General features: G+C 33.8%; 1 protein-coding gene across 1 annotated transcript; it reads left to right on the forward strand.

Moving 5' to 3' along the window:
* Positions 1–6: 6 nt before the first annotated feature.
* Positions 7–5,048, forward strand: LOC143237749 (betaine--homocysteine S-methyltransferase 1-like). The gene is made up of 8 exons (XM_076477309.1): positions 7–154; positions 1,217–1,349; positions 1,523–1,641; positions 2,124–2,315; positions 2,844–2,991; positions 3,224–3,406; positions 4,233–4,461; positions 4,601–5,048. The coding sequence occupies exons 1-8, from the start codon at positions 131–133 to the stop codon at positions 4,773–4,775; spliced, it is 1,203 nt and encodes a 400-aa protein (XP_076333424.1). The 5' UTR covers positions 7–130; the 3' UTR covers positions 4,776–5,048.
* The last annotated feature ends 4,493 nt before the right edge of the window (positions 5,049–9,541 follow it).

Raw genomic sequence — 9,541 nt, forward strand, 5'->3', positions numbered from 1 at the left:
CCTCCTCTGGTATAAATAACGTGTAGCATCACCATGTCGCTCTCGTCAAAGTTGGAGAAAGTGGGAGTGTGAAATATCAACAACCAATAGACGAACAGGAAGAAAAGAAAGACGCCGAAAGTTTTATATAATGGGACCTGTTCAAGATAACAAAGTAAGTAACGACCAATGTTCATTGTGAACTTATTTATAAGCAATAAGAATTAATTTGGAGAGAAACAACGAGTTTAGTAGATCGCAGAGCTCTGAACTTTAATAAAGCTTTTAACAATTGAGGATATTTAGTGTCGAAATTAAGAACTGTTATAAAATGACATGTATTCAAATGTTCACTTCATTTGTTTTATATGCATTTCACAATTAAAAGTTGTAATTGTCAGAATAGCAGCCTGTAATAAATAAATTCAATTCTTCGTTTGCAGTTTCTATTATAGTGCTAATATAAACTTCATTGCATGTTTTTCAGTAACTGTATAGTGTGCGCGAACATATTCAAGAAGAAAGAATATTTAAACGTATTGCTTCCAAGTTTCAAGAAGAGGAAATATTTATAAATTTGCAAATCGTTTGGAGAAAATTATAATATTCGTGTAATATCTAAGTTTAAGCAAAACTGCACTATTGGAGAAATAGTGTAGTTAACGTATTATACAGTTTCTTTCTTTCACTCACGAGTTTTCATTAATAGCAGGAATAAGTGAGATGTTAGTGTTAGATAACACTTGACAAAATAATTGTTTATTATAAGGTGATGTGTATTTATAGGGGGAAATAGGTATACAGGGGCTTGATTTGTAGAATTTTAACCTCGATCAAAGTTTCCGCATGTAAATATAAACATTGGTAAACAGTCTGACTTTATCATATCTTACCGTTTCAATTATCTAATTATATCCGCCGCTTATTTCTAATTTTTAAATTTTATTTTAAAATCGAAATTATTTGTTGATTAGAAACTTATCTGTTGCCAATGAAAACTGTTTATGGACAACACTTGTAAGTCAGTGAATTTTAGCTATTACATACCCTTTTGCTTTATACGTGTATCTTCCAAATTATTGGAATATCAAATTACTGACATGACTGATAATTTTGGTGTAATTAATAAGGAACTTTCTTTGATCAGAAATTAATATCTTTGACTTTAACAAAAAGCTTTTATATTGAAGTTATTGAATTTCAACTGAATCAAGTTTCTTCTTTTTTACTAATAAAGAAGGGATTACTGCAACGTTTGGAAGAGGGAGTGGTCATTGGTGATGGAGGATTTGTGTTTGCTTTGGAGAAACGAGGTTATGTGAAAATAGGACCTTCGACACCAGAAGCATGTGTCGAGAATCCAGAAGCTGGTAAGAAAATTTAGGGATATTCATAATAATACCAATAACTTTAACAACGATGCCTTATTCTCAACCACTAGCATCTTGAGAACGTTTATAACGTTATGAATACTTGCCATTAAAATGCTAATTCTTATGCCTTTTTTACATTTCATATTTATTTTATATTTTATGTTTCGTAGTGCGTCAACTTCATAAAGAATTTCTAAGAGCTGGTTCAGATGTAATGCAAGCCTTCACATTTTATGCCAGTGATGATAAACTAGCAAACAGGGGAAACGAAGCTGGAACAAAATTCACAGTAAGTGTGTGGTCATGATACTTACATTTGCTGCTTGAAAAAATTTTCACTTACTTTGCCAGCTTTGCAGTTCTAATTATGTTAGAGTGAGAAGGTACAAGAACTTTCAAACAAACAGTGTACTTGATTTCTCCAGTGAATTATTTTCTTTTTTCCTTCTTTAGGTTTAAGTTTCTAAAGAACAGGCTCATGTGGGGTGTTGCCCAAAAGGAACGAAACTCACTAATGACTTTTTAGTATCTTCTCACCTCTGCCTTTCCTAGGGTGATGACTTCGTGTGTATATCACATCTAGTCCTGACAAAAGTTGTTAGCGATGAATAGAAGAGAAGATGTGTACTGGGGTTATGTTTAGTGCGTAACAATTTTGCATCCCTATAATTTGCGATATGGGGTAAGTAAAAAAAATAAAGGAAAAAGTTTCGAATCAAATATTGGTTATGGGAAAAATTATAGCTCTATTCTTCTGGTATTTCTTTTCAGGGGAGGGACATAAATAATGCAGCATGCAAAATTGCTCGAGAAGTGGCAGAAGAAGGTGACTGCCTTGTTGCTGGTGGACTTTCTCAAACTCCAACCTATCTGTCAGACAGGAATAAAGAGAAGGTGCAGGAAGAATTTCGAAAACAGGTCAAAGTGTTCACTGAAAATCGAGTCGATTTTCTTATCTGTGAGGTATAGTAGACTTATGAATTTCTCTTGTGCTGAATTACTTCGTTAATAAGAAAACTTGAGCTGTTGAGTTATTCAGAAACATTTCAACTTTCTAAGCATAAAGAGAATGAGGTAACTGAAATAAAAACCGAACTTAATATTTCGTATTGGATATTATTAGATACATTGTTCTATACCTACACAACATTTGTGATGAAATCTCATTTAAGGTAGAAATATGATTAAATTTCTCCTATCTATGCTGTTTCCAAATAAGTAATACATTGTTACAATTGTTTTTTTTTTTAAAGTTTAGATAAATATGGACAAAAATAATTGATACTTGATCTTTGGTTTGTTTCTAGAAAATGTACCCTTGTGATCAGATGAATCTGAAAGAGATTTCTCCTCCAAGATTACTATTTTAATGTGTTTACAAACTGGTTCCATATAATTTAAACAAATTCATTTACACAAATTAAGAGCTTTGATTAGTTCCAGTTCTAAACTTCTTTCTTGGAAAGAATTACTCAAGTCTTTCTTTTGCAGTATTTTGAATATGTTGAAGAGATAGTGTGGGCAATTGAAGTCTGCAAGGAGACAAAGTTACCTGTGGCAGCTACCATGTGTATTGGTCCTGAAGGTGACCTTCATCATACCTCGTGTGGAGAGTGTGCAATAAAGTTGGTTAAAGCAGGTACTCGTCAATTTTCTTTTTATCTAGTTTTGTGACGTAATGTTCATTCCATTTCTTAAGTTTGCTCTATACAATCCAAAGCATTATATAGTGTAGTTTTGTCACATAATGTACTTTGATTATCTTTGTTAGTTTTAAAACATGTCCTTGTACTTTTCACCACAATGTTTTGGGTGTTTTTTGTATCACTACAGTATTAATGTGCTTCTAATCTCTTGTTTTTATCACGAAGGTGCTGATGTAATAGGAGTAAATTGCCATTTTGATCCATTTGTATCTTTGGAATCCATGAAACTTATGAAGAAAGCTCTGGATGTTGAAGGACTCAAAGCCCACCTTATGTGTCAGCCTATAGCATTTCTTACTCCTGATGTAGGAAAACAGGGCTTTATTGATCTTCCAGAGTTTCCATTTGGTAATTTGATTGTACCTAAACTCGAAACATAACTTCTAGAAATTCTAAAGTCTTAAATCGCAGTCAGCATGTTCTGAGTATGAAAAATTGCAATATTAATACGAAATATATGACAATAAAACACAGATTTTAAAGTGCAGTTTTAATTATCTATTTACTAAAAGCAGGAACTTTTGAAATTATATTTCTCTTTATAGAATGACTGCAATGCAAATAATTTGTAGCTTCTTCAAATATAATACATTGTATTAAAAAACACTAATAGGATATATTGCAACATGGCAGATGATTGGAGAACAATCTTTATTTAAAATACTGCTACACTGGCTTTTTATTAAGACACTGGTTATTAAGACTTTTTTGCCATAAATTCACATTGATAGACAATGATTCGGATATTCCTAATTGCAAGACATGGAGCTTCATGATCTACAACCATAATAATTTCTACATCAGTAATACTTTCAACCGTCTTAAGTTTTATCGGAGGTATACAGAGAGCTGTAAAACGTTTTAAAAAGGTAACATAATAGTGATATTTTGCTCATTGTAAACGCTATGTACTGAGATCAAACATTTTCAAAGGCCAGCTGACGTTTTGTTTTCCATCATACTTCGTACGTTGAAATCAGAGCTCTTGTTTATAGAAAGTATTGTGATGCAGTATCTTAAGTTATTGTCGTAAAATATGTCTTAAAGTGATAAATTATTATCCAAAAGGAAGACTATGTGAGAAGGTTTCATAATTAAATTTACAAAGTTCAGAAATGCAAAGAGTAGATAAACTTCAAAAAATAAGTTATTTACTGTTGGCTTTTATATTCAGCATTGGAACCGAGGATTTGTTCAAGGTGGGACATACATCGTTTTGCTAGGGAAGCCTATAATCTTGGAGTCCGTTACATTGGTGGATGTTGTGGTTTTGAACCATATCACATCCGTGCTATTTCAGAAGAACTTGCAGAAGAAAGGGGGAAGAAACCCAAAGCATCGGAGAAACATGACATGTGGGGTGAAGGGCTGAGGATGCATACCAAACCTTGGGTTAGAGCAAGGTAATGATTTAGTGTATAGATGGATAATGTGAGGAGAAACTTGTTCTATTTAACCATCTGTGAATTTTTAAGGAAGTTTTTCTTATCTTTAATTAGGAAATAATACTGTGGTTACTATTTCTCCCATTTTGTTTTTCAGAGCTCGTCGTACATACTGGGAGAAGATTAACCCTTCTTCTGGACGCCCGTTTTCTGCTTCTTATTCAAAACCCGAAAACTGGGGAATAACAGCTGGATCAGAAGAATTGAAACAACATTCAGAAGGGACAACGACTGAAGAACTTCAAGAGGTCTTCTCGTATATAAATTCTTAAGTTTTAATTTGTTATAATACTTGCTATACATTAAACTTTAAAAGTCCCCGAACAATATGCATACTCGAAAATATATGAAAAATGCATACCAAGAAATGCTTAATTAAGTTTATTTTAAATATATTTTGACATGTCTTTTTCCCAATTGTATATGCACATATATTTGTTTTCTAAGTACTGCAAATAATCTTATTTTCTTTTGTCTTAACAGGTTCATGTGTGCTTAGTTTGATTATTATAAACTACTATACAAAATAAAATGAGTTTCAGGAATTATTTGCCAACATATTTATTGAATGGAAGCTTTTAAGCTTGTTTTATAAAAATCTCGTTAGGTGATTTAGATTTGATGTAAATCTTATATTACATACAACATTCAAAAATTCATGTATTAGTTAGAAGTACACATAACAGTACATAACTTGGAATATAAAATGTAAGACTACAATGATTAAGGGAACAAAAGTTTCAAGCAAATATAATCACTTCATAAGTTTGCTCATAAGTAATTGAGAGTCAATGCTAATCTACGGATTCACAAGTCTAAAATTAGCAGTTCCATCCCCGAAGTAAACACAACGGATACCCCGATGTGGTTTTGTTACAACACACACACACACCAATGCTCAAACGACGAAACATTATTTCGTGATGTATGGTTTAAATGTAGCAAATCGGCCAACACTATAAAACAAAAGACTTTTTCTCTGGTTTTGCAAGTTAAAAATTCAGCATGAAAGGATTGTGAACATTATATTAGCAATATGTTTTTCAAATCTTACGTCACTGCCTGAACAACCAACTTATTTAATGACAAAGCTCGTCAGTTGGAATGGACAAGATAAAATAGATGATCTCACAAAATTTATATATTAAACTTTACGCCCAAGTTCCAGCAAAAATGCATAACACGAGTTAATGGCTAATTTTTATTAATGATAGGTCTTCCAGTGGCAGAGCGATATGACTACGGACTCACGGCGCTGGAAACCGGGGTTTCGATACCCGTGGTGGACAGAACACAGATAAGCTATTGTGATGATGTTTATGAATTTCATCTTCCATAGTTAATTGCGTCTCGCTTTCTCACAATTCAGTTCAATCAAAACTTCATTTAGATTATAGAAAAGCGAGACGTTCAAATGCTCTTTAATTCCACCTCGTTAAAGAATGTTTTACCTCCTGGACATTTCATATAAAAACTGATTAATTAAACCATCATTTCAGTTGCTTATTCAATTAATGTCTGGCAAGCCAGTAACCACAACCATCTTCATAACTCAATCAATACCCTCGTCATATACTCATTTAAGAGGTGCCCCAAATCTATTCTCAGCAATTTATTCACTTTCTGTTGGTCAATACATGAATGAATTTACATAAAGTATAATATGCATGAGTTTCTTACAATGTACAGACATTAACATATACTAACATATATATGTATGTATGTTTCGAACCTCCACACTTTTGTGCACTGGTAGTTTTCAATAAATAACCCCAGACTTGTTTGCCGTTACACTAACCTATATGGGCTACTTTTGTAAATTACCCATCAACAATCAAAACAAAGTTTATAAAAAAAATTATTTGTGTTTTTGAACTTGACCACTCCAGGCTATTCAGCCACAATTCTCATTGCCAAAAACAATGTTCACTGTCATGTGCATGACTCCACTCTGAATTCAACTTTGTCTCAACACAACAGTCTACAATAAACCACCTACTGTATCAGAATAGACTTTACATTGGAATACTACATCACATTACAGAGTTAATCAAACAAAAAAGCAAATATAAAGAACCTCAATGTAAAAAAAAACTATGTTCAATTGAAATCCGTCAAAGAACGAGCTTTCTGGCCGTAAGATCACAATACCCTCAAAATTAGTATCTATAATACACATATCAGTCATACGTTATTAAGTGCACAGTAATATTTCCTCATAACATCTGCGCCTCTTCATCATAATAGCTGCCACTACTCCAAGGGAATGAGACTTTTTCGAAACTACACTACTCTTTTACAGTAGAAAATTTAGTCACACACGAATACAAACAAACATTTCTGCCTTTTTGGTCGTTCGTTTTTCAATCTACAACTATTCTAGTTTGGGACAATCGAATAGTTTACTTTTGTTTTAGCACTGTGCAATCAATGGTCACAAAAGAATCTTCATTTGCTGGTTTTTCAACTAAGAAACGACAACAACAGCCAAACAACTTTCCTCGCACTGAAAATCGATGAAAATTTGCATAAAGTAAACTTCACTCAGTAGCTGGGAAAGTACGTGTTGCCAGTTCTTTTCAGTCAGAAGTTGCTTCCCATATCTCTGTGGTCAATAATATTGGTATATTGCGCTATTGTGCACCTATAATTGTTTGTATAAGTGTCTTATACTACCTGATTCAACACTCTACACTCCAATGTCAGCTGTCTTCACGTTCTCTTGTTTTATAGCAAAGAACGTCCATGTTAGTTCTGGATCTATTAGTTCCTCTTCTCAGAGAGTTCTTAAGGGAAGGTGGATAAGTGAAAATTGACATCGAATGTCCAGTAAAACTGTTAATATATGGCTCTGTATTATGGCAGCTAAAATGGTTTTTATCTTAGCTTGGTGTCCTGTAACAGGACATTCAATAAACAAACATGGTCTTACTATGTGGTGAGTTAAACAGTCTGTGTTGCGCTTACGAATAACGTGCTATTACCATGTCGTACTTCTGTAACACTGTAGTCCAACATGCAAATATCCTTCCAGTTTTTTAAAGTTCATAATCCTCTTCAGCGATACATGCTCGATCTTGAATGTGAGATTTCAACCATGCAAGTAGACTTCATATAGCTTGATGAATACCATAGCTATACACACTTTTCTCTCCAGAGTGAGTGTGTACCTCTTATGTATTCTTATCTGACTACAACTACATACACTTCTTTTTTAATTCTGCAGAATGAGTGTGTAGCTTATATACACCCTGTCCTGTTCAGCCCCATCCTGAAACTTCTACATCTCTGCTATGATTCCACAATCACTGGCATTGGTGTCAAATAGGAACTAACAACGCTGCTGACAATATACCATTATCTGTATATCCACGAAAGCATGTGTACCCAAAGAACTTCAAACTCTTCGTCATGTCACAGGCTAGGAGTCAATCTCAAATCACCTTGATCATTGCAGAGTCAATAAATACACTTTCTATATTCATGATTTGACCAAGAAATTGAGCTTATGTACACAACAACACACACTTTCTAAATTATAACTTTAATCGTTTCATTCCTACCCACCAGTTAATCATGGACAAACAGTAGACTTGAATATTTGACAAAATAACAAGATATAATACATAAATACCAGAATATTTCCACATTACAGCCTTCAAACATAATATTTGTTAGTTTCTTGAAATTGGCAGGAGATTTCATTACATAGTATAAAAAGCATGACTTACAAATCAAATAAATAGTCTATTGTGTTTCAAGTAATTTTGGCTCTATTTTGTTATCCAGTTTTACTTGCGATCATCAAAAGGCCGGGTATGAAGTGCTAAACCATTAGACACTTTCAATAGGACTAGACATTCATCTATTCATGGTAACAGAAAGACATCAATACCCGTTATGGCATTCGCCTGGTATATATCAGCCCAAAACCTATTATCACCTTCTTCATTTCTTTAAGTTACCACTCTTGGAAGGTTGTATGATCCCATTCATTAATAACTATTTTACTTCAGGATTGGCTTCGTTAACAGTGGTTTAGTGAAGCCTGTGTAGCAAGTATTTTATTGAAATTCTCTATTTCTATGAAACTGTAACTGGTTATAACTCTCCCCAATTAGATCTCCAGTCCAACAAATACATCAGCATACTTATCCAGCAAGTAATTTACTCTGGTGTCGAAATGAAACGGATGTTGCAATCCTCAAAAAAAATCAGTTTTAGATACACTGGCAGCAGAATATTGCTTTTTAGACTCAGTATGACAACAGAAACACTATAACTAGAGGTAACATCAATTGCCACCACTTCACTTGTAACCCTGATTATTTTTCCAGCTTGGCTATGTTGTGCTCCAGTCTCCAAGCTGTGCCTCTGTCTCTACAGCCTAAACAGACAGGCTATGCATTCTCAGAATCAGGCATTCCATTATCTGGAAACCATCAACTTAATGCATTGAATTGCTTCAAATGCCCCCAATAAATTATTCATATCCTCTTCGGCTGCCTTTTTAAACATTGAGGTAATGTTCTGCTTTATCCCCAACACATATAATGTAATCTCGGTGCAGGTCTTTACCTGGTGGTATAATGAGGGTGCATTTAAGTAAACAGGATAGAGAAACCGACAGTTCCTCACACTGGGGGGTCACTAAATCATCAAACTCTACAGATCATGGTTGCGTTAAACACTAGCGTTCTTTCTCAGATAGAGTGGGGTGTTTCTGCTGGCCATATTTAATCAATCTATTACGTGATCATTAGCAGAATGACTTATGATATAACAAACGTTCGTGGTGGTCAGCAGCAATGGTACTTCGCTCTTGAATCTTGGGATACTAGGTTTGCAGTTTTGATTTGATTTAACTTGCACTAGTGAAATGCAACTTTCGTGTAGTTAGATCAATTGAATAGATTAAGAAATATTCAATCCAAGTCTGAAGAGGTTATAATTTCATTGTATAGATCACTGGCTAGACCGTATTTGGTTTATTGTGTTCAGTCTTAAGCTCCACACCTAAGGAAAGACATTGAATTGT

Source organism: Tachypleus tridentatus, chromosome 13 (assembly GCF_004210375.1).
Source record: "Tachypleus tridentatus isolate NWPU-2018 chromosome 13, ASM421037v1, whole genome shotgun sequence".
Classification (NCBI taxonomy): Eukaryota; Metazoa; Arthropoda; class Merostomata; order Xiphosura; family Limulidae; genus Tachypleus; species Tachypleus tridentatus.